Source organism: Peromyscus californicus, unplaced genomic scaffold (assembly GCF_007827085.1).
Source record: "Peromyscus californicus insignis strain IS unplaced genomic scaffold, ASM782708v3 Scaffold_20__1_contigs__length_68692818, whole genome shotgun sequence".
Lineage (NCBI taxonomy): Eukaryota > Metazoa > Chordata > Mammalia > Rodentia > Cricetidae > Peromyscus > Peromyscus californicus.
Window position 1 is genome coordinate 67,274,004 of NW_026294503.1, and position 24,469 is coordinate 67,298,472.

General features: G+C 48.2%; 2 protein-coding genes across 6 annotated transcripts; both read left to right on the top strand.

The window, feature by feature from the left end:
* The first annotated feature begins 2,262 nt into the window (after positions 1-2,262).
* On the top strand, positions 2,263-12,038 carry Amhr2 (anti-Mullerian hormone receptor type 2). Of its 3 annotated transcripts, none has more exons than XM_052749086.1 (11): positions 2,275-3,300; positions 3,574-3,756; positions 3,975-4,166; positions 4,414-4,485; positions 4,647-4,759; positions 4,874-5,104; positions 9,734-9,848; positions 9,946-10,118; positions 10,321-10,468; positions 10,613-10,749; positions 11,600-12,038. In XM_052749086.1, exons 1-11 carry the CDS (start codon positions 3,252-3,254, stop codon positions 11,894-11,896), a joined length of 1,710 nt encoding a protein of 569 aa, XP_052605046.1. In that variant the 5' UTR covers positions 2,275-3,251; the 3' UTR covers positions 11,897-12,038. The 3 variants fall into 3 exon arrangements, with proteins under 3 accessions (XP_052605048.1, XP_052605046.1, XP_052605047.1); XM_052749087.1 differs by having other exon boundaries at positions 2,277-3,300; positions 3,975-4,001; XM_052749088.1 differs by lacking the exons at positions 10,321-10,468; positions 10,613-10,749 and having other exon boundaries at positions 2,263-3,300.
* A 7,497-nt stretch (positions 12,039-19,535) lies between these two features.
* Positions 19,536-22,845, top strand: Prr13 (proline rich 13). 3 transcript variants are annotated; one of them, XM_052749090.1, is made up of 4 exons: positions 19,536-19,621; positions 20,218-20,260; positions 20,664-21,016; positions 22,254-22,845. In XM_052749090.1, the coding sequence occupies exons 2-4, from the start codon at positions 20,242-20,244 to the stop codon at positions 22,296-22,298; spliced, it is 417 nt and encodes a 138-aa protein (XP_052605050.1). In that variant the 5' UTR covers positions 19,536-19,621; positions 20,218-20,241; the 3' UTR covers positions 22,299-22,845. The 3 variants fall into 3 exon arrangements, with proteins under 3 accessions (XP_052605050.1, XP_052605049.1, XP_052605051.1); XM_052749089.1 differs by having other exon boundaries at positions 19,559-19,648; XM_052749091.1 differs by having other exon boundaries at positions 19,616-19,640.
* Positions 22,846-24,469: the final 1,624 nt, after the last annotated feature.

Below are 24,469 nucleotides of genomic sequence, written 5' to 3' on the forward strand. Positions count from 1 at the left end.
CACACACACGTATATGTGTGTGTGCATGTGTGCATGCACAGGCATGCAGGTGTCTAAGGAGGCCAGAAGAAAGTGTTGGCTCCTTTGGAGCTATAGTTACAGGTGTTTGTGAACTGGAAACTGAACTGGGATCCTCTATAAAAGCAGTAAGCACCCTTAATAAGCCTGGGTTCTGTGTGTTCACAGCCACACACAGTTTTCTCTGTCAGTGCTTGGGATTCCAACTCAGGCATCAGATTCTGTCTCTCCAGCCGGCTGGGGTGGGGGTGGGGCTTTCTCTTTGAGACAGTGTCTCACTCTGGTCCGTGATGGCCTGGGATTGACCATATAGCCCAAGATGGCCTCAGACTTGCAGCAGACTTCCTGCCTCAGACTTCCAAATGCTGAGCCTACAGGAATGAGCCATACCTGACTTTTGGGTTGTTTCTGTCTCTGAAAGAAGTAGTGACCCAAGGCTTTGGCTGAGGAGATGGCCTTGCTGCTGCATCCCTACCCTGCTCCCAGTCTGGAGGAAAGGGTCTCCAGAGACATTGCAGACAGAGAAGCCATTTGTTCTTCAACTACACAGATGCCCACTTACCTGGTCTGGAAGCTGGTGAAGGCAGAACCGGGAACTGAACAGTACCCCACCTTGCTAGCACAGCCTGCAGACTTCCAGAAGGGCCCAAGGAAGGGTGTGGGTGGGCTCTAGCCCTGTCTTTTCTCCAGCTGCTGTTTTGCAGCGATTGTCTCCTTTCATGTATGCTCCCCGGGAGAAAGACCCTCCACGAGCTGGTACCGTCATGTCTGATCTAAGATTGGTCGTTCTGAGCAAAGGTTTCCAGTCAGCTATCACAGGGACAGAAACTAGGGGACCAGGGGGACCAGTCCCCTTTGACCAGTTCTCTTTGAAGCCAGCGGCTCACAGGTGCAGAATGAAATGATTATTAAGACTGGTTTCCTACTCTGGGAAAAATGATGTTGCATTCCTGTCTCTATTGCAACACAAGCCACAGACCTCTTTGTTTACACAGACATGGCCTCTACACACCCGATGGGCCTCCCCTTATACTTTATAGTATTGAAGCTTAGGACATTCTGGAGTGTACTGTGATTATTAGTCATCTGAGGAGGCCCTCTTGACAGGGACCGATTCCTCCTATGTCTGCTGACCCCTGTTGGTGAGATTTTGAACTGTACTCTCCCTTCCCAGTTGGTAGCCTGCTGACATGTTAGGCTGGTCCACACTTTTCAGCAATCCAAATTCAAATATTGAAATATTGTAAACAGTATATATATTTTGTGACACAGTCTATATAACCATGACTATCCTGGAACTGGCTGGCCTTGAACTCACAGAGATCCACCTGCCTCTGCCTCCTGAGTGCTGGGATTAAAGGTTTGTGCCACCATGCCCAGTATGGAAACATTTCTCCAATTGCTGAAGTTTGGATTTGTTTTAAGGCAACATTGTATAATGCAGAGAAGAGAGCCCCTGCTTTGGAGTCATACATACCTAGGTTCAAATCTCAGCTCTGCTCTATTTTTAATTTTATTTTTTACATCAGAATAACCACAGACAGCTCATCTATGCTGAATTTTCTTACCTATAAAGTGGAGATAATAATAAATATCTCAGCAAAAAAAATTAGATGGCTTAAAGTGCATAGCTCTAGCTTTTCTCTATGTCATAGTAGATGCTCAGTAGAAGTTATCTTCTCTGGGCTGGAGAGACGGCTCAGAGTTTAGAGCACTGGCTGCTCTTCCAGAGGACCTGAGTTCAATTCCCAGCTACCACATGGTGGCTCACAACCATCTATAATGGGATCTGGTGCCCTCTTCTGGCCTGCAGTCATACATGCAGGCAGAACACTATGCATAATAAATAAATAAATCTTTAAAAAAAAGTTATCTTCTCAATGGTAATTTCCTTAGTGTTTGAATCCTTAGGAGTGTGTGCATGTGTTCTTTGTATTCCTTATGCTAGGGCTCTCTGTATACTCCAGGCAGCTGTCCACTACCGCTATGTTATCTGTTTTCTTGCTTCGTTATGGCAAAATACAGAACAAAATTACCATTCTAACAATTTCTTCTTCTTTTTTGAGACAGGGTCTCTGGCTAACCAGGCTGTCCTCAGACTCATAGATCCACCTGCTTCTGCCTCCTGAGTGCTGGAATTCTAAAAATTTTCTTTTTTTTTTTTCTTGAGGCAGGGTTTCTCTGTGTAACAACTCTGGCTGTCCTGGAACTCCCTTTGTAGCCCAGGCTGGCCTCGAACTCACAGAGATCCGCCTGCTTCTGCCTCCTGAGTGCTAGGATCAAAGGCCGCCACCACTGCCTGGCTACCGTTTTCAATTTTAAAGCTTTATTTTGGATGGCTGGAGAGATGGCTCAGCAGTTAGGAGCGCTTGCTGTTCTTGTTTTATTTTGTCTGCCTGGGTGTTCTGGCTGCATGTGTGTCTGCACCATGTGCGTGCCTGGTGTCCATGGAAGACAGAAAAGGGCGTCGGATCTTCTGGAACTAGTTACAGTTGTGAGCTACCATGTGGGTGCTGGTAACCAAACCTGGGCCTTCTACAAGAACGGGAAGTATTTTTGACCCCTGTGCCATCTCACCAACCCTACAATGTGATTTTGTTGTTGTTACTTGTTTGTTTTTCGAGACAGGGTTTCTCTGTGTAAGCCTCTGCCTCCAGAGTGCTGGGATCAAAGGTGTGTGCCACCACCACCCAGCCTGAGATTTTTTTTTTAACTCTGAAATTTTTTATATCCTTTCTGATTCTCAAGTTTGGAAAATGAGAGCAACTGTGGTATGGACTGTGGAATCTTCCTCTGTTCAGAATGCTACCGATCTGAGCTCCCAATAGTAGATTAGGAAGGATCTTGGGCATAGTGGAGTAGCTCTAAACACTTGACCTCTGTCTGAGAAAGGCTGAAGGTCCCACACCTTCTCCCAAGGTCAGCGAAGGGTAGAGATTTTGAAGTTAGTTATCACAGGGTTCTCAGCCAGGCAGCCAAGGTCCCTTCCTCCCACTCTGCAGAGAAAAGAGGAGGTGGTTGAAGAAAGGATATGAGATTGGTTCTCTGCTCCTCCCTTTCTCTCGTTTTCTCCCCCACAGCAGCCTTCTCCCCCACAGAGCCTGGGATAGGATGGAGGGGGGCGGAGTTGGGGATTGAGGGCTTGGAAGCCCTACGGTGCCCTGTATCTGTAGGAAGCCTTGGCTGGGATAGCTGTGCTGGTTTATGCTGTCCTGCTGCCATCCTTTGGCAGGATGCTGGGGACACTGGGGCTTTGGACACTGCTTCCTGCAGTTACACAAGGTAAGTGTCTACAGGTAGGGCTTTACACTGCCCAGGAAGGGAAAAGGCGTACCTGAAGCAGCAGCTACCCATTTGGAAGAGGAAGAGGTGAGTGAGCTGGATGAATGAAGATGAAGGGCAGAGCCACATGTTCCCAGGATGGGGATCCGACCTCAGACCTCTGCTGACCCTCTGCCATGCTGACCCTGGGGTCATAATTGGCTTCTCGTTTGGCGGCTGTGTGTCCTGCCTTCCCTCCCTTCTTGACTCCCCTTTCTTCACCTTGGACTCCAGTGTCCCCAGACAGGAGGACCTGTGTGTTCTTTGAGGCTCCTGGAGTTCGGGGAAGCACAAAGACTCTGGGGGAAGTGCTGGATACAAGACCAGGCCCCCCCAAGAGCATCCGCTGCCTCTATAGTCATTGCTGCTTTGCCATCTGGAATCTGACCCGTGGCCGGGCACACGTGGAGATGCAAGGTGAATGGCAAAATACATGGTGTGTGAGAGCTCGGGTAGGGGAGAGGCATGTCCAGGGAGACAGCCAAGAGGGAAAGGGAGAAGTGGAATGTGTAGAGGAGAAAGAAAGCATGTCAGATGGACGGGATGCCTTTGATAGAGAAGGGATTTGTTCTCTGGCCCCAAACCTCATTGTGCTCTCTCTCCTTTCTCTCCTTCCCCTAATCCCATCCTCTCAGGATGCCGGGACAGTGATGAGCCAGGCTGTGAGTCCCTGCACTGTGACCCAATGCCCCGAGCCCACCCAAGCCCCAGCTCCACTCTCTTCACGTGCTCCTGTAGCACTGACTTCTGCAATGCCAATTACAGCCTTCTGCCTCCTTCAGGGAACCAAGGGGCTCCTGGCCCCCAGGGTCCCCAGCCTACCCCAGGTAGTTGCCTTCTCCAGGATACTAGAGCCCAGAGGGGGCAGGAGCATAGGTCAGGATGAGAACCAGGGCCAGTTCTCAACCCACCCCCACCCAAAGTTTTCCTCCTCCTGGCCTTGGGAAGTTGGTTGCCCTGGTGACTGGGAGATAAGGGGGCTTGTGACCAGCATGGGGGTGGTTTGGAAAGAATCTCTTGGAAGAGGGGAGAGGCTCAGTGCTCACCCACATGTCTTCTTGCCTTGCTGTCCAGGTGGGCCCATCTGGATGGCGCTGCTGCTGCTGGGGATGTTCCTTGTGCTGCTGCTGGGCAGCATCATCTTGGGTACTAATCTCTCCCACTCCTCCCTGTGATAGCAAGATGCTTCCCCAAAGCCCCAAGCCTTCTCTAGGCTCCGTTGACCTCCCCAGTTCTGGGATCCCCACATAGGCCCCTCGGCTGCCTCCATCCTGTGCGCCCTACCCTAAGGTTCTTCCCTGCTTCAGCCCTGCTACAACGAAAGACCTATGGAGTACGTAGTGGGTCAGACCCGGAGCCAGACTCAGGAGGAGACTGCAGTGAGGACCTGCCGGAGCTGGCCGAGCTATGCTTCTCCCAGGTGCTTCAGGGAAGGAGGGTGGGTTCCTCTGGTACTCCTGGAGGTTCCGCTGGGAAGGAAGCCTGGCTCTGAGGCTAGCTCAGGGGTTCACACTCAGTGCAGTGTTTCCACCAGGTCATCCAAGAAGGAGGTCACGCAGTCGTGTGGGCCGGGAGGCTTCAGGGTGAGATGGTAGCCATCAAGGCCTTTCCCAAAAGGGCTGTGGCCCAGTTCCGAGCTGAGAGAGCTGTGTACCAGCTGCCGGGCCTGCAGCATGATCACATTGTGCGCTTTATCACTGCTGGCCAGGGGGGCCCTGGCCCCCTGCCCTCTGTGCCTTTACTGGTACTGGAACTGTACCCTAAGGTGAGCACCAAGAAATGTCCATAATGTGTACTATGCCTGTGTGTGTGCTCATGGAGGTGCTATGTAGTAGTGGGACCTCACCCATGCCTACTCTCCTGCTTCATACTTTCCTTAAAGCACTTTTTTTTCTTTTCTTTTCTTTCTTTCTTTTTTTTTGTGTGTGTGGGACTTTTTTTTTTTTTTTTTTTTTTTTTTTTGATTTTTTGAGACAGAGTTTCTCTGTGTAGCTTTGTTGCGCCTTTCCTGGAACTCACTCGGTAGCCCAGGCTGGCCTCGAACTCAAAGAGATCTGCCTGCCTCTGCCTCCCGAGTGCTGGGATTAAAGGCATGTGCCACCACCGCCCGGCTGTGGGGGCTTTTTGAGACAGTTTCTCTGTGTGTCCCTGGCTGTCCTGGAACTTACTCTGTAGAGCAGGCTGGCCTCAAACTTAGGAAGATCTGCCTGATCCTCTGCCTCCTGAGTGCTGGGACTAAAGGTGTGCACCACCACCACCCAGCTGGAAGCGAGCCATTGTTCAATACGTATCCAGGCATAGCTGTCCACTTCATTCACCTGTTCCTTCAGCCAATATTTATAAACAGTATGGCAAGCACTGCTACATGCTGAAAAAGCACACATGGTCCCTAATTTTGCAGACTTTATAGACTAACGGGTGGGTCTCAGAAACGGGTAAACACAAAAAGAAGTACCGCATGCCGAGTGTGCTAGACTGAAAGGAAAGGGCACTGGAAACTATAAGAAATAATAATCCGATTTGACCCGAGGGGAAGGTGCGATGGCTCAGCTGTAAAGATGCTTGCTGTGCAAGCCTTGGGGACCTGAGTTCAGTCCCCACCCCACCAAGTTGACCTCTGACCTCCACATATGCAGCATGGCCTGTGCTCCCAAACTAACAATAAAAAATATGTATACATTTGTTTGGCCTGCATGTATGTCTGTACACCAAGTGTATGCCTGGTGCCTGTGGAAGCCAGGAGAGGGCACTGGATCTCCTGGGGCTGGAGTTTCAGAGGAGCTGCTGTGTGGGTACTGGGAATTAAACCCCAGTCCTCCGGAAGGGCAGGCAGTGTATCTGCTGAGCCATTGCTCCAGTCCCTTAGATTTTTTATTTTAATAAAAAGAAAGGATGGGCCGGGCGGTGGTGGCGCACGCCTTTAATCCCAGCACTCGGGAGGCAGAGCCAGGCGGATCTCTGTGAGTTCGAGGCCAGCCTGGGCTACCAAGTGAGTTCCAGGAAAAGGCGCAAAGCTACACAGAGAAACCCTGTCTCGAAAAACCAAAAAAAAAAAAAAAAAAAAAAAAAAAAGAAAGGATGTGTGTGGCCTGAGGTAGGAAACAAACAGAGTGGAGAGAAGAAAGCTGGAGGGAGTGGTGCTTGACTGCTGTCCCAGCACTCGGGAGGCTGAAACAGGGGGACAGAAGTGAATTCCAGGCTAGCCTGGGCTACAAAACCCTGACTCAAGAAAATAAAACAAGCCTGAGTGCAGTGGTACAACCCTAAACCCCAGTATCTGGGAGTCGGAGGCAGGTAGATCTATATGAGTTCGAGGCCAGCCAAGGTTACATAGTAAGACCCTATCCAAAAACAAACAAAAAACCAAAACAGCCCCCCTCAAAAGAAAACAAACCCCAAAAATAGTGAAGAGGAAGAATTAGGCAAAGGTGAGGGCACCTGGAGCCTGGGCCTGTGGAAGACATTTTAAATTCTATGCACTGCTCTAGGCACTTTGAACACATTTGCATGCTTTATCTTTACGAGCATACTGTGAGGTAGAAATTACTATCCACAGATGAGAAAAGGAAAGCCGTTTGCCCAAGATCTGTGACTCGAGAGTCTGGCTCCTCACTGCAGCTACTGTCTCCTGTTTATCCCCTGTCAGCACTGTCAGTCCGTCTCTTTAGGTGAGACCCCTTCCCACTCCTTTGCCCTAATTGTACTTCAGCTCCTAACCTGCTACAGCGCTTAAATCCAGCAATTTTTCCCCCAGATTTTATCAACCTTTACAACTCAGTGCTGAGTCCTTGAGGTCTGGAAAGTTCCCTTTTTTTTATTTTTTATTTTTATTTTTTGTTTATTTCTAGCCAGGCCGTGGTGGCTTATGCCTTTAATTCTAGCACTTGGGAGGCAGAGGTAGGTAGATCTCTGAGTTCAAGATCATCCTGGTCTACAGAGCTAGCTCCAGAACAGTCAGGGCTACACAGAGAAACCCTGTCTTTTTTGTTTGTTTGTTTGTTTGTTTGTTTGTTTTTCGAGATAGGGTTTCTCTGTATAGTCCTGGCTGTCCTGGAATTCGCTTCATAGACCAGGCTGGCCTCGAAATCACAGAGATCCATCTGCTTCTGCCTCTCAAGTGCTGGGACTAAAGGTGTGCACCACCACTGCCTGTCGAAACCCTGTCTTGAAAAACAAAAACAAAATTATTTTTATTTATGGGTTTGTGTTCCTGTCTGCATGTGGGTACTCTCAGAGATTAAAGGCATCAGATCCCCTGGAGCTGGAGTTATAGGCAGTTAACTGACTGATGTTGGTGCTGATTGAACTCAGGCTCACTAAAAGAGCAGTCACTCTAGCCCAAAAGTAAAATACATTTTTGTTTGTTCCTTTGAGACAGGGTCTCTCTATGAAGCCCTGGCTGTCCTGGAACTCACTCTGTAGACCAGGCTGGCTTCAGACTCACAGAGATCCACCTGACTCTGCCTCCAGAGTGCTGGAATTAAAGGCATGTGCCACCATGTCTGGCTGAAAGTAAAATAAATGTTAAAAAAGAAAGAAAAAGACAAAAGGGACAAAAATAAATGTTAAAAAGGAAAGAAAAAGACAAAAGAGAGCCAGGTGTGGTGCACACCTGTAATGCCAAGAAAAAGAAAAAGAAGAAGAAGAAAAATCCTGGCATGGTGGTTTGTGTGTGTAATCACAGTACAACAGAGATGGAGATAGACAGGTCTCTGGGGCTTATTATGGCCAGCCTGGCCTATTGAGTGAGCTCCAGTTAGTAAGAGAACCTGTCTCAAAAATACGTGTACAGATATGCAATTCCTTCTTGTTTGCTTAGCTTCCTCTGACTTCACGAGCACTGCAGTCATGGCTGCTTTACAGCCATGGCATTTAGCTCATCGTTATATTGCGGCCTTTATTGTATTCTCTGCTTATATCATAATCTCACTCCTGAGGCACGGAGCTGCCTGGGCACAGCTGTTGGCACACCCAAAGACGCTCAGCATGTTAATGAATGGCCTGTTCCCTGTTGTTCCTCCTCCATTAGCTCTACCCACCCATGCCTATGCAGGCCTGATACCCTAGGCAGGAGGTTTGAGGGACGCCCTTAACTACCTTTGTCCTGAACCCTCTGAGTCACCCTGTGATGGTGACTCCTGACTCAGACTGCTTGGATGTGATCTCCACTCCTGTCTTATCATTTGACCTCAAGCAAGCTTAGTCAGCACCCTCTAAAGCTCCGACTCTAACCAGGTGTGGTAGTTTGTGCCTGTAATGCTGGCACTCGGGAGGTAGAGGCAGGAGGATCACTGCAAGCTCGATGGCAGCCTCATCCTCATCGTGACTTCCATGTCAGCCAGGGTTACAGACATACATAGTGAGACCCTGCCAAAAACAAAGTGGCTTGTAAGGGTGCGGGGCTGGCTGGGAGGGACTGAGGGAAAGAAGGTAAAAGGTCCAGCAAGATGGTTCGGTGGGTAAAGGCGCTTCCACCAAACCTGAAGACCCGAGTTCAATCCCTGGAGCCCATGAAGTGAAAGGAGAGAACCAACTCCAGGACGTTGTCTTCCACCCCCCGACATGTAGCATGTGGGTACCCACATACAGACACATACACCACACACAAATAAGAAAGTGTCCTAATATTTTAAAGAAAGGCAAGAAAGAGAGCAAAAGAGAAAAAAATACCCACAAAAATCAGGGTGATCAGAATTGCTTTGCGCTGGCGTCCTCATGAGGACTATAGAAAACCCTGTTCAAAGGGCCCGTGTCATTGTAAGTATTCAGTACCCCTGAATTAAGCCACACACCCTGCCCCAAATTGGGCCTTAAATGTAGGAGCTTCCTGCTTTAGCCTCTTGAGTGCTGAGATTACATGCACACGCTACCATATCTGGCTCAAATTATTAGTGTGTGTGTGTGTGTGTGTGTGTGTGTGTGTGTGTGTGTGTGTGCTTTCAGGCAGGGTCTCCTGTAACCCAGACTGGCTTGTTGTGTGTGTGTGTGTGTGTGTGTGTGTGTGTGTGTGTGTGCTTTCAGGCAGGGTCTCCTGTAACCCAGAATGGCTTGTTGTGTGTGTGTGTGTGTGTGTGTGTGTGTGTGTGTGTGTGTGTGTGTGCTTTCAGGCAGGGTCTCCTGTAACCCAGACTGGCTTGTTCCTGATCCTCCTCCTCCTACTTCCCAGGCGCTGGGGCGGCAGGCGTACAGTATCACATGCTACTGGAGCTGCTTTTTTCCCTTGTCACTTTGACTGATGCATACTCTCATGCCTCTACGGTCTGCAGTGTCTGACCTGGTTCTGTCAGGGTGTCTCCGTCTGCTGGGGAGGTGCGGGCTGGTGTGTGTGGGGTCTGTGAGTAGATCGCTGCCTCCCCTAGTTCCCTGTGCTCTGCTCTCCGTGGCTTTTCTGCAGGGCTCCCTGCGTCACTACTTGACGCAGTATACCAGCGATTGGGGAAGTTCCCTGAGGATGGCTCTGTCCCTGGCTGAGGGCCTGGCGTTCCTCCATGAAGAGCGCTGGCGGGATGGTGAGTGAGCCGGCCACAGGGAGGCAGGACAGTCAGAAGGACTGCGTCAAGGGAAACTAGAAGACCTGTGTTCCTCAAGCCTTGGATTTCTCCACAGGCCAATATAAACCAGGTATTGCTCACCGAGACCTGAGCAGCCAGAATGTGCTCATTCGGGAAGACAGGTCATGTGCCATTGGAGACCTGGGCCTTGCCTTGGTGCTCCCTGGCCTTGCTCGGCCCCCTGCCTCAGCACCCACTCAACCCCGAGGCCCAGCTGCCATTTTGGAGGTGAGTGTTTTTTGGTAAGTGTGAGGCCTGAGATGATGGTGGTGCCGATGAGCACACAACCATTGCTGTGGTAACATCCCAGCTTTGCCGGTCGGTGGGACATGGCTGAGTCTGTAATTGGGGGCACTGTGGGCCAGAGCTCAGAGCCGTAGGGCCAGTTTCCATAGAGGTAATTCTTGGCATTCCACTTCTTATTCTCCAGGCTGGCACCCAGAGGTACATGGCTCCAGAGCTCTTGGACAAGACTCTAGACCTACAGGACTGGGGCACAGCCCTCCAGAGAGCAGACATTTACTCCCTGGCTCTGCTCCTGTGGGAGATCCTGAGCCGCTGTTCAGATTTGAGGCCTGGTAAGGTCTCCACCCCAGTGTCCCACCTGCCAAAGGCTGACCTCCCTCCTGGCCTGACTGTAGAAGGCTATGGCTGTCCCTAGTTTTTCTACCTGGGAGCCCCCTAACCAGGCCAGGTTGACATAGTGCCTATACTTTTCCCAGACCGCAGACCGCCACCTTTTCAATTGGCCTATGAGGCAGAACTGGGCAGCAATCCCAGTGCCTGTGAGCTCTGGGCCTTGGCAGTAGAGGAGAGGAGGCGCCCCAACATCCCACCCTCCTGGAGCGACTCTGCCACAGTAAGAAGCCACAGGCTCCCCAACTGGGGACCAGGAGAGGGGGCTGGGTATGGATTTCAAGGACTTGCCTGCTACAACCAGACCTTTTACTCCTGTACTTGCCCTCAGTTTACCTTTTCTTCTCTAAGTCTCACACAACTGACTCAACCCACCTGAGACACATGCCTGCCTACCCCCTCATCCCCCCAGTTAGCTCTTTGTTCAATACCCCCCTCCAGGAAGTCCTCTCTGGCTTTTCTCCCACTTGGAGCTCTGCCCCTGTGACAGTGCCTCTTCCAGTACCATGGGCCCCAAATTCAATCCAGTGACCCGTCATTTTGTACTATACAGCTGTGTTTCTGCTGTGGACCAATTAAAGCCAATTCTAGGTGTAACAAGGTTCTAGGTGTAACAAGGTTCTAGGTGTAACAAGGTCAGAAGAGTTGCCTGACAGGGAAAGTGCAGAGCTCTTCACAAATGATTTCCTGAGATGCCCTTTCTCCTGCTGTCCTGCCTGAAATTTCTATCATACAGATGTCTGTTGGGTTAGCCAACGGAAGCCACACTGGCTGACTGAGAGGGAGGAGAGTAACTTTCGATTAGCATGCAAGTTGTCAGCCTGAATTATCCTCAGAGGAAAAGGTAGACCCTTTGGAAGGTATCCAGGGATTCTGTCATAGGGAACAAACCTCTTGGGCCTGGACTTTGGGGGATGGGCCTGGGGGTGCTCCACAAGTGGAGTGTGGAGTCAGGGGTGGTGGAGCTTGGCAAGGGCTCTGTGCCAGTGAGGCGGGGGAGAAGTGGGAGAAGTGAACACTGAAGACGTCCACTCTGGGGTTGGGTCAGGCCTGCCACTAGTCTTTCTCTCCAGGACCCCAGGGGGCTGAAGGAGCTCCTGGAAGACTGCTGGGATGCAGACCCAGAAGCACGGCTCACGGCTGAGTGTGTGCAGCAGCGCCTGGCAGCCCTGGCTTACCCTCAGGGGGCTTCCTCCTTTCCAGAGAGCTGTCCACAGGCCTGCACACCTCTCTGCCCAGAAAACTCTCCTTCAGCAACTGCCTCTCCCACTGTCCCCTGCAGGCCTCAGCAGGGTTCCTGCTACCTCAGTGTTCAACAAGGCCCTGGCTCTAGGAGTCCTCAGCCTGTCAGTACCAGTGTTCATGTATAAACGAGCAGTTTGTGTGAACTCTCTATACAGTTAACATACATGTGGCGATCACATGCCTGTTGCTGTCCTTCTCTGTGGGGTTCTATCCCAAGGGGTACATTTGCTCAGGAAAGAGAGTAAAGATTTCCCACTGTTGGCCTTGGGCTTGTCTCCTTTATTTTCTTATTTTTCACTAATGTGTTTGTATGAATGTATGTATGTATGTATGTATGTATGTATGTATGTATGTATGTATGTATTCTTTGGTTTTTCCAGACAGGGTTTCTCTATGTAACAGTCCTGGTTGTCCTGGAACTCACTCTGTAGACCAGGCTGGCCTCAGACTCAGAGATCCACCTGCCTCTGCCTCCTTAGTGCTGGGATTAAAGGTGTGTGCCACCACCACCCAGCTTATTTATTTATTTTAAGATCTGTTTATTTGTAGTATGTGTGTCTGTAAGTTTATGTGTACCACATGCATGCATGAGCCCATGGAGGCCAGAAGAGGGCATCAGATCCCCTGGGACTGGAGTTACAGGTAGGTAGTTGTGAGGCACCATGTGGATGCTGGGAACAGATCCTTTGTGAAAGCAGTAATTGTTCTAAGCCCCTAAGCCATCTCTTTAGCCCTTTATTTATTGGGTTGCCTTGGCTGACCTACTACTCAATATGTAGCCCAGGCTAGTCTCAAACTTGCAACTATCCTCTTGCCTCAGTATCTCAAGTATTGGGATTACAGGTTTGAGGCACTAGCATTTATGTATATATATACATACACACATAATATAATATATATATATATATACACACACACATACATGCACACATATATATTAGACAAGGTCTCACTATGTAGCCCTGGCTGGCCTGGAACTCACTTTGTAGACCAAGTTGACCTTGAACTTACAGAAGTCTACTGCCTCTCTCTCTCAAGTGCTAGGATGAAGGGTGTGTGCCACCATGCCAGGCACCAACATACAGACACACAAAGAGCACATATAGCTGCTTCAGCCGCACATACACCAAAATTACAGTGATACCAAGATCACCATGGTCTTTGTGCAAGGATGACACACGAATTTGTGGAGCATTCCATATATTTTCAAAAGGGCCTCTTTTAAAATATACACGTTTTCCTTCAGATTCTGTACATTAAGAGTAAAATTTCCGCCGGGCGGTGGTGGCACACGCCTTTAATCCCAGCACTCGGGAGGCAGAGCCAGGCGGATCTCTGTGAGTTTGAGGCCAGCCTGGGCTACAGAGTGAGTTCCAGAACAGCCAGGGATACACAGAGAAACCCTGTCTCAAAAAAGAAAGAAAAAGAAAAAGAAAAGAAAAGATAAAATTTCCTTTTACCCTAGTGTATTAGTCAAGGTTCTGTAGTGTAGTAGGACTTATAGAAAGAAGTCATCCATCCATCCATCCATCTCTCTCTTTTTTTTTTAAGATTTATTTATTTATTGTGTATACAGTGTTCTGCCTGCACATATTCCTGCAGGCCAGAAGAGGGCACCAGATCTCATTACAGATGGTTGTGAGCCACCATGTGGTTGCTGGGAATTGAACTCAGGTCCTCTGGAAGAGCAGCCAGTGCCCTTAATCACTGAGCCATCTCTCCAGCCCTCTCTCTCTCTTTTTGTTTTGGGTTTTTTTTTTTTTTTTTTTTTTTGAGACAGAGTTTCACTGTGTAGCTTTGCGCCTTTCCTGGATCTCACTCTGTAGACCAGGCTGGCCTCCAACTCACAGAGATCCGCCTGCCTCTGCCTCCCGAGTGCTGGGATTAAAGGCGTGCGCCGCTGCCACCACCGCCCGACCTCTCTCTCTCCTCTCTCTCTCTCTCTCTCTCTCTCTCTCTCTCTCTCTCTCTCTCTCTATATATATATATATATATATATATATATATAAAAGAAAATTTATTACAATGACTTACAGGCTACTGTCCAGCTAATCCAACAATGGCTGGCTGTGAACAGAGAGTCTAAGAATCTAGTAGTTGCTCAGTCCACAAGGCTGGATGTCTCCACTGGTCTTCAGTACACACTGGAGTCCTGAAGAACTAGGCTGTAATGCCAGGAAGGAATGGACTTGCTGGCAAGGTGAGGGCAAACAGGCAAAGATCAAGAGCTCCCTTCCTTCTCCCATGTCCTTACCTGTTTCCAGCAGGTGTGGCCCAGATTCAAGGTGTGTCTTCCCACCTCAAGATCTGGATTAGACATGGATCTACCTAATTCAAATGAAGCAAAACTCTCTCATAGGTGTGCCCACCATTTTTGGATTTTAGATAATTCCAGATGTAGTCGTTGACAACCAAGAATAGTCATCACACCTAATAAAATTCATTTTAAATATTTATAAAAGTTCAAGATCTCCAGGACAGGCACCAAAACTACAAAGGTTAAACCTGTCTCAAAAACAAACAAACAAAATAAATAATAATAATAATAATAATAATAATAATAATAATAATAATAAGGCCGGGCAGTGTTGGCACATGCCTTTAATCCCAGCACTTGGGAGGCAGAGCCAGGCAGATCTCTGTGAGTGTGAGGCCAGCCTGGTCTACAAGAGCGAGATCCAGGACAGGCACCAAAACTACAAAGGGAAACCCTGTTTCAAAAAACAATAAATAAACAAATAAATGAATAAAAGTTCAAGGTCACCTTGGCTTCATAACAAGCTTGAAGCCATTATTGTGAGAAATCCAAGGGAGTCTGCTTAAGGGATATAGCGAGTGTATTAGAACATAAATTAGAGAAAACAGCTCATTAGACAGATAGGCAAATCCTTGCAGGGTCCTGGAAGGCTGATGTCCAGTCCCATGCTGCTCCTGCTGCCTGAGTCAGTCAGCACCATCCAAGCCCAGATGGGAGAGAAGAGGCCAGGTGTACATGCCCCTCAGCTTAAGCTAGCTCCAAGGCCACACCCTAGGGGCTGGTGCTTCAAGGCCATAGGTGGAACAGGTACCCACTACAGGGCATCCTAGGCTAAGTGTAAGGCCCTGTCTCAAAAAAAGAGTGTAGAAGGGGTAAGGTGACAGGGGGAGGGGGTATGGAGAACCGAGGGCCAGGCCTTGTGCGCCTTGCTGTGAAGTTCTTCATTTATTTATCATTTTATTTATGGACAGGGTTTCATGATGTAGTCCAGGGTGGCCTCAGACTCCCTGTGTAGTCAAAGATGACTTTGAACTCCTCCTGATTCTTCAGCCTTTACCTCCAAAGTGCTGGGATTACAGGCTTGAGTCACCATACCTACTTTCTTCTTCTTCTCCTTCTCCCTCTCCTTCTCCTTCTCCTCCTCCTCCTCCTCTTTCTCCTCCCTCCTCTTTCTCCTACTTTTTGGTGATAGCTAGATAAATCCCTTTATTTCACGATTTTTCCTTCCCTAAGTTAAACACCACTTGTTTTTTATTTATTTATTTATTGTGAAACAAAAATCTCACTCTGTAGCCTGGATTGCTTCGTGGCTCAGTAGTCCAGGTTGACCTCAATTTCAGTTCCTCCTGCCTTGGCCTTTCAAGTGCAAGAATTATAGGTGTGAGCATGTCAGAGGAGAATTTTCAGGAGTCTGTTCTCTCCATTCCTGTGGGTCCTGGTGATTGGACTGAGGTAGGTTGTCTGGCTTGGTAGTATGTGCCTTTACCTGCTAGGCCACCTTGCCAGTCCCTTTCAGGATAATCTTTAAAATCTCATTGTACCATGCATCTGCTCAGTCTGCTTCTGTTTCCCATCACACTTCTCTTGCCCCCTGTACACAGGAGGAAACCAGACCGGAAAAGTTCAGAATGTGTGTAAAGTTGAATAGCTTTTAAATAATGATGAAAGGTTTCCAGTCATTGAAAGTGTTTATGGAGACTGGAGTGATGATTCAGCAGTTAAGAGCAACAGTTGCTCTTCCAGAAGACCAGAAGACCCAGGTTTAATTCCAGTACCCACATGGCAACTCACAATTCCTGTCCCAGGGGAATCTGATGCCCTCTTTTGACTAGTAGAAATACTACAGTGTGGTGGCCCACGCCTTTAGTTCCAGCTCTAAGCAGAGGCAGGTGGATCTCGGTGAGTTCAAGGCCAGCGTGGTCTAGGAGCGTGTTCCAGGACAGCTAGGGATACACAGAGAAACTTCTCTCGAAAAACCAAAACAATAAAATAAACAATTCCTTCCTCTTTCCAGGCCCTAGTACTACTCTAGCCCAGGGTCAAAACCACAGGGATTCTATTCCCAGGGCCCCTCCCACTTTCTCTACCTCAAGTCACACCTGGAGGCGGCTAACTCTCCCCATCACTCATTTCCCTCTGCCTGGACAGGAACTGGAGGTCTTTAACATCCGCAGAGCCAGAGGGAACCTATAAACCACCTAAACTCTCCACAGCCCCAGGACACCCGGGGCACCCCACACCCGGACCTTAGAAAAGGACCCCGCCCTGGAGCAGCAAGAAGAAGGAAGCTCCAGTTCCTCAAACTCTTAGATAAGGACACACTCACACACACAGTTACAAACAGTCCCCTGGCCCCAGCTAAGAGGAAAGGAGGGAATTAGGGAGGCAGGTACCCTGTCACCTTCCAAAGACCGCCGGACCTGCTGCCATCCTCCTTTCCAGTCTGAATTCACAAATGAAATGATTTACATTGCTATGGATTTTAGTTTATTGATACAAATTTAAAGTTAATTTTGTTATACTGTATGTATATTTCTACTCTTGTTTAAGATATTGTTTGTACAACTTATTTGAAATTGTAATGTATAATTAGGAAATACAGATTAATAATTAGTCTTCTATGATAGTCAAACTTATAGTCATGTTAGTTAAGTTTTCTAGATATACATAGATATATTTCAATTAGGTAGGTAATCTTCAAACACTTCAAAGACCTACAGAATATGGCATTTAAAATTTTTTTAAAAGATTTATTATTTATTTATTATGTATACAGTATTCTGCTTGCATGTATCCCTTCAGGCCAGAAGAGGGAGCCAGACCTCATTACAGATGGTTGTGAGCCACCATGTGGTTGCTGAGAATTGAACTCAGATCCTCTGGAATAACAGCCAGTGCTCTTAACCTCTGAGCCATCTCTCCAGCCCTAAAATGTTTTCAAAACTTAAAACTTTCTGGACAGTGAGACACGTCTGCTCCTGGCAGCACTGATTTACTTCAAAGAGAAAGATGGGTGTTGAAGACACTCTATATGGAGTTTATCTTCTTCTTGGCAATAATAGCCATTTGGGCAAGAAACTGCTCTTGCCTGGACTGCTGATAATATGTTTTATAAACTGGACAAGCGGGACCCATAGGAAGGTGACCACTGAACTTTGCAAGGCAAAATGGTTCTTCAGGTTCCTGTTTCACAGAGGAGAATGCCAAATATTTTACAGGACACAGGGAGAAGCTACTAAAAAACTTTAGGCCTAGAGGCTGAAGAAGGATGCCCCATGTTGCAGAGGAATTTTGGATGACTGTCCAGGCAGCCAGCTGTCTCTATCATTCTAGATTTTTGGAAGTTGCTTACAATGCATTTCCTGTTTACTTAGGTAATATTATATCCTTCTGGAGTTTTTGATGTAGTGAAGACTAGATAGTTATAATTTTCCTTGGTTATGATAAAAGATAAATTAGATATGAAACTTTAGACTCACAAATATAGAACAGATGATAGAAGATTTTCTTTAATTTTGCCAAATACAAATAGACTAGATATTGTAACTGTAATTCTTGCCCGTTAACTGTTCTAGTATATGTAATTTTACTACATTAAAGTTAAAACTTTTTGATTAGACAGAAAAGGGGAAATGCTTTGGGATAATGCTCTTGTACACTGGCTTAATAAAACGCTGATTGGCCAGTAGCCAGGCAGGAAGTATAGGTGGGGTGAGCAGACTAAAAGAATTCTGGGAAGAGGAAGAGCAGAGTCAGAAGTCGCCAGCCATACATAGAGGAAGCAAGATGACGAGGCAGAACTGAGAAAAGGTACCAAGCCACGTGGTTAAACACAGTTAAGAATGATGGGTTAATTTAAGTGTAAGAGCTAGCCAGTAATAAGCCTGAGCTAATGCCCAAGCAGTTATAAATAATATTAAGCCTCTGAGTGATTATTTTATAAGTGGCTGCGGGTCCACAGGGGGCCAGGTGGGACCTGAGAAACCTTCGACTTCATCTCCCCTCCCCTATAAGGTCTCATATAGCCCAGGCCAATCTTGAACTTGAAGTGAGTAGTAGACAGGTGACTTTGAACTCCACATCCCTCTACCTACACCTGCTTAACCCCTGTTAAGGTTACTGGGAAGTGCCACCATGTATGGCTCCATAACTCATCTTAGAAACATTCCCAATATGCTTAAGAAAAATGAGCGATCCTTAAATGTTGTGTGCTGCACAGGGCTAACCCAAACGAATCAGACAACAAAACAACCACCAAACAAGAACGGGGCAATGGTGGCAATCCAGGGGCTTACAGCAGGCTGGGCAGGGAAGACAGAAGTGGAGGAATTCCAGATGTATCCAGGATACCAAAAGAGAGCGTGTGTTGCATTGGGGTTAGGGTGAAAGGGCAGGGTGTAAGGGGCATGGTGGGTGACCTAGAGCATAATGGGGTGGCTGAGTGAGGAGAGTTTGAGGCTGGCTGGCCTGGGCTACAGAGTGAAACCCAATCTCAACAACAACAACAAGACAACAAAAGGAAGACCTAGGTTTTTGTTTCAAACCACCCCACAGATGAAAGCATAATGAAGCAGCAAGGAGAGGAGTTTTGTGAGAGACTAGGGCATCTGTCTTTCCCTCAAGAATGTGTCTTTGCTTTTCACAGGCTGGGAATATTGAGGCTTGGGGCTGGGACACAGCAGCACTCTACCCCCACCCGTCCCTGAAGGAGTTTCTTTGTGTAACCTGGGTCATCCTAGAACTTGAACTCTGAGATCTGCCTGCCTCTGCCTCCAGATTAAAGGTGTGGGCCACCACTGCTCCGCTTCCCTCTGTGGTTTCATGCAGGATTGGCTGGCCTCAGACTCCACCAGAAGCTACCCTTGGCCTTGAATTATGACTCTCCTCCTCCACTTTCCAAGCGCTAGGTTACAGACAAGTGCCACTAGGCTAGGCTTGCACCAACTTTTTTTATTTTTTTATTTTTATTTTTTAACAACACCTAATATACTCACTGACTTGTAACCTCAAACCAATGACAGGGACTGGAGAGATGGCTCAACAGTTAAGAGCACTTGCTTCTCATTCATACATAGTACCTGGGTTCAGTTCCCAACACCCACGTAGCCGCTCACAACCATCAGCAGTTCCAGGGAATTTGGTGACCTCTTCTGACCTCCGCTGTCATCAAGCAGGCACTTGGTGCACATACATACATTCAGGCAAAATACTCATACGCATGAAAAAATAAATTAAAAAAATTTAAAACAAATCAGTAACCCAATGAGAGTTTATCTTGGTGGTTCCGGGTCTTTGTTGGCCGCTGGCCCTGCCCGGGCTCCGCCCTAAGGAGCGTTTCTGCTGTGTTTGTGTATTTCACCTGCGTGTCTGTATTTCATCACGCAATGCTTCCCCCAAAGGCTCCGCCTCGCGGCTAGAGCAGCCCTTTCCTCCCAGTTTAGTTGGACCACAGCGATTGACAAGTCAGTTCTCCAATCATCACGCCGAGGGACCACACACTTGTCGACTAGGTCACAGGGGCGGTGCGGAAGCGTAGAATGAATAGGGGTGACCAGGAAGTGCGAACTCAGACTGGAAAGGAGGACGGCAGCAGGTCCGGCGGTCTTTGGGAGGTGACAGGGTACCTGCCTCCCTAATTCCCTCCTTTCCTCTTAGCTGGGGCCAGGGGACTGTTTGTAACTGTGTGTGTGTGTGAGTGTGTCCTTATCTAAGAGTTTGAGGAACTGGAGCTTCCTTCTTCTTGCTGCTCCAGGGCGGGGTCCTTTTCTAAGGTCCGGGTGTGGGGTGCCCCGGGTGTCCTGGGGCTGTGGAGAGTTTAGGTGGTTTATAGGTTCCCTCTGGCTCTGCGGATGTTAAAGACCTCCAGTTCCTGTCCAGGCAGAGGGAAATGAGTGATGGGGAGAGTTAGCCGCCTCCAGGTGTGACTTGAGGTAGAGAAAGTGGGAGGGGCCCTGGGAATAGAATCCCTGTGGTTTTGACCCTGGGCTAGAGTAGTACTAGGGCCTGGAAAGAGGAAGGAATTATTTATTTCATTGTTTTGTTTTTTTTCGCGACTAAAGGCGTGGGCCACCCTAGTAGTTCTATTAGTCAGAACCTTTGTAAGGCAGAGGTTAGAGGGTGGGGCTCAGACTCTAGAAAGTCCTCTTCCTCTCCTGGGACCTTCAGATTTTTGCCTCTTTTCCTTCTTAGGCTGGAGCTAACTAACATCTAGACATGTGGAATCCTAATGCTGGTAAGTTACCTGGGGGCTCTCCTCTGCCCCACCCAGCCCATTTTGCAATGGAACAGTCAGTTTCTGTATCTACAACGCCCCTCCCTCCCCCACAAGCAAAAGCGAAGTCTTGGACCACTGCTACCAAGTTTTCCCTTTCCCCAAGTGTTAATAAAAGCAGCAAGGCTGGGTGGCGGTGGCGCACGCCTTTAATCCCAGCACTCGGGAGGCAGAGCTAGGCGGATATCTGTGAGTTCGAGGCCAGCCTGGCTACAGAGTGAGTTCCAGGACAGGCCAAAACTACACGGAGAAACGTTGTCTCGAAAAACCAAAAAAAAAAAAAAAAAAAAGAAAAAGAAAAGCAGCAATTTTTGTTATTTGTTGACAGAGGTTTCTAATCTTTATTTGCTGGTTCTTTTTCCAGGGCCTAATCCATATCCACCCCATGTCGTATGCCCAGGAGGTCCCAATCCTGCCTGTCCACCACCTGTCAATCATCCTGCCTTTCCTCCTGGCCCCTGTCCTCCAGGAGTTCCCCAGGGAAACCCAGCTTTCCCTCCATGTCGACCCCCTTATCCTGTACCACAACCAGGATGTCCAGGATACCCACCCTCAGGTCCCTACCCTCCCCCATGCCCACCACCTGCTCCTGGCATGTGCCCTGTGAATCCTTTGGCTCCTGGCGTGGTATGCCCGGGAACAGTGGTAGACAAGAAAATGCGGAAGAAGATGAAGAAAGCTCATAAAAAGATGCACAAACACCACAAGCATGGAAAGGTCTGTGTCCTCTGGAGCCCGGCTGGGGAAGGAGTGTCCATCAGAGGGACTGGGGGCAGGGGCGGGGAGGGGCTCATGGTTTGTGGGAGTGGGAGATGGCAATCACGTTATTTTGGCAGATGACTTTTCCTTTATGTGAAGGAATCCTTCTGAGAGGAATTTAATAATATTGAGGCATCAGATTTCTCCTCTTTTCTGAAAAGGAAAAGTGAAGTATTGGAGGGTATCAGAACCCAAAGCCCCCTCCTTTCTCTGCCTAATTCTTTCTCAGACCGCCCCCCAACTCGAGCCCTGCAGGTGTATCCTTTGGCAAGTTGGACACACCCCCTGAGGTTGTCTAATTGTCAACTGAGTCAGTCTTTTACCAAAACCACATATAATAATTAACAGAATGGTAAACATGGCCTTAGTCCCAGGGTTTCCTTTATCTCCTTCAGCATTCCCAGGATGCTGTTAGTTACCTAGGAGTTCCTTCTGTGACTCAGCCTCCAGCAGAGCCTGGGGTAAAAGGGGATTTTTAATCTTCCTTCCACCGGAATGCTAATTATTATTAGGGAGGGTGGGAGTTTCCTTGAGGATCTAGGTCTCCAAGCTTCAGTTAGATTTCTATGCCTAATGTTGTGGATTCAGGCTCCAGTTCCTGATTCTAGGTCTTCGGTAGAAATGTGAGGAGTAAAGAAGGAAAAGGAGAGACTGAATGAAGGAGAGAACCCTGGAGAGTCTAAAAGTGTTTTTAGTGGTAGTTGGTGGAGGTGTGTCTGTATGGATCCTTGGATGGGATTCCTCCAGCCATCTGCATCTCCACCTTTCCCACTTTTCCCCCTGGTGGGGCTTAGAGGTACCGCATCACCCACACAGGGGCCCTGAGGTACTTAGATTCTAATTTGTGATTGTCCTTACTTGCAGCTAATAAACAGGGATTTATACAGCAGCAGCTGTTTTCCAAAGCTGTGCTGTGTTTATGTATTCAATATTCCTGGCCTTGCCTAGGTGAGGGTAGTGAGAAACTCGATCTGAAGAAAACATGTTCAGTTCTGTGCAGTGGTTGAGGACAATTTAATCCATTCCTGTATGCTCACTGCTGAAGGAGACCCTTGATTTTGTTGGTTATGAAGCAGGAGGGGATAAGACCCCTGCCCAAACCAGATCCTTGGGGTGGAAGGGTGGGGCATCAAGAATGGCCCTTGGAGTGATCGAAGGTCGTTTGGAGCTGATGCTATGTCCTTTCCCCTTGCAGCATTCTTCCTCTTCCTCCTCCTCTTCCAGCAGTGACTCTGACTGAATGCAGGGCCCGACCCGCCTCCCCTCAAGTCTCACCAGCTCCGCCCTCCCATCAAGCTCCAGCTGTCATCTGAGGGCGCTTAGCCCTCTGCCCCCACTCCTGCCTGTGCCTCCCCTGCTCTTTAGCCCTGGCTGTCTAGGGAGAATGGGAAGAAGATTGCCATGGGCTAAGCAAACGCTGCCCTTCTCCCTGTGAGATACGGTCCTAGTTGATGAGGTCAGCAGGGGAAATGTCTTTCGAAGATGGTGAGACTTCTGGGCTCAGTGGTGAAGACAGTTTTAAGATCTGCACCAAGCCATCTCTTTCATTTTCTTTTGTGATGCTGGTGACTAGGGTCTGTGAAAATTTATGGTGAAAGACTGTACTTTTGTAATGGTGGCATGTTAGGGTGATTCAGTGGCGACTGTGTTCCCGGCAGGCCTCTTATTGATCGCAGTAACTGCTAAGCTGCTGGGAAGTAGGGTCCCCGTACTTGATGAGCTCTTTTGGAACCTTAAATCAAAATGTTATCTCATGGCTCTAAATCCAAATAAAAGCTACTCTCCCAGCCTCTGCTCACCTGTGCCATGACCTTGATTGGGCTCAGGACCTTGGGTGGCTTTTGCTGCTCTTGGTCACATCCTTTGAAGTGTGTCGCTTTTTTTTTCCTTCCTCAGAGTCTCACACCACCCAGGCTTCGCTATGTAGTCAAAGATCACCTTGATGTACCGATCCTCCTGTTTCTAACTTTGGAGTGCTAGGATCACAAGCTTGAGCCCCCATGCCCTGCTTATGGGCTTCAGTTCAGCCTGTGCCTGCTGGGCAGGCGCTTTACCAACTGGGTTACATCCCCAGCTTGGTGCCATTTTAGGAAGGAGCCAGCACACAAGTGGGGAGGACACTACACTCATCTTTTATTTTGAGACATGGTTTCTCTATGTAGCCCTGACTGTCTTGGAACTTGCCCTGTACCACCAGGCTGGCCTCAGATTGAGGGATTTGCCTGCCTCTGCCTACTCAGTGCTGGGATCACAGGTGTGTCCCACTACCGCCCAACAATAGCATATATTTTCATTTGCTACAGAGGTTTTCTTCAAGACAGGGTCTCAGTATGTATCCATGGCTGGCCTGAACTCAACAATGCGTATACCAGGCTAGACTTGAACACACAGAGATCTACCTGTCTCTGCCGCCCGAGGCTGGGATTAAAGGAGTATGCCACCATGCCCAGACTGCTACAGAGGTCTTCAATCTTTGGCTGCTCATCAACTTTAAGGGAACAATTTGGAATTCTGCTCTTGATCTACTGAATCAGAAACTTTAAAAATTATATGTATATAAATTTAATGTGTACAGGTGTTGGGTCTTCATGTATGTGTGTGTGTGTGTGTGTGTGTGTGTGTTTGTGTACCATGTGCATGCAGTTCCGCTGGTGGCCAGAAGAGGGCATGGGCTCCCCTGATACTGGAGTTACAGATCATTGTGAGTCTCTGGGAATGAAATTTAGACCCTTTGGAAGAGCAGCCTGTGCTCTTAACCACAGAGCCATCTCTCCATCACCACACTTTTTGTTTGGTTTTTGAGACGGGTTTCTCTGTGTAGCCCTGGCTCTTGGAACTTGTTCTATAGACCAGATTCAGAGATTCACCTGCCTCTGCCTCCTGAGTGGTGGGATTAGAGGCGTGCATCACCACTGCCTGGCTTAATTTTCAACAACAACAACAAAAACTAGTTTATAGTCCCATGTAGCCCAGACCTCAAACTCACTATGTAGCTAGACTGACATCTTCCTGACCTTCCTATGTCCACGCAGGGCTGGGATTACAGATATATGCCAGCATGCCTGGTTTTATATAGTGCTGGGGCCTAAACCCAGGGCCTTGTGCATGGTAGGTAAACATTCTAATAACTGGGCTACATGCTCAGTCTAGGTTTGTTTGTTTGTTTTCTTTTTGTTTAGAAAATAATTTATAGAGAGGAGAGAGATGTCTCAGTGGTTAAGAGCACTGACTGATGTTCCAGAGGACCCAGGTACAATTCCCAGGTCGTCCGGTGTCTGATCACGCCAGGATATAGAAAAAGAAGAAGAAAGTATTTTATTAGTGTATTAGTCAGGGTTCGCTAGACGAACAGAACTTACAGAAAAAAAATATGACATATATGGGATTTATTAGAATGGCTTACAGGCTGTG

Excerpts from the sequence above, each read along its gene's own strand:
- Amhr2 (XM_052749086.1), top strand. The coding sequence starts at position 3,252 with ATGCTGGGGACACTGGGGCTTTGGACACTGCTTCCTGCAGTTACACAA. Across the intron at positions 10,119-10,320 it reads GCCCAGCTGCCATTTTGGAG|GCTGGCACCCAGAGGTACAT; the intron begins GTGAGTGTTTTT and ends CTTATTCTCCAG. Across the intron at positions 10,469-10,612 it reads CTGTTCAGATTTGAGGCCTG|ACCGCAGACCGCCACCTTTT; the intron begins GTAAGGTCTCCA and ends TACTTTTCCCAG.
- Prr13 (XM_052749090.1), top strand. Across the intron at positions 21,017-22,253 it reads AACACCACAAGCATGGAAAG|CATTCTTCCTCTTCCTCCTC; the intron begins GTCTGTGTCCTC and ends TTCCCCTTGCAG.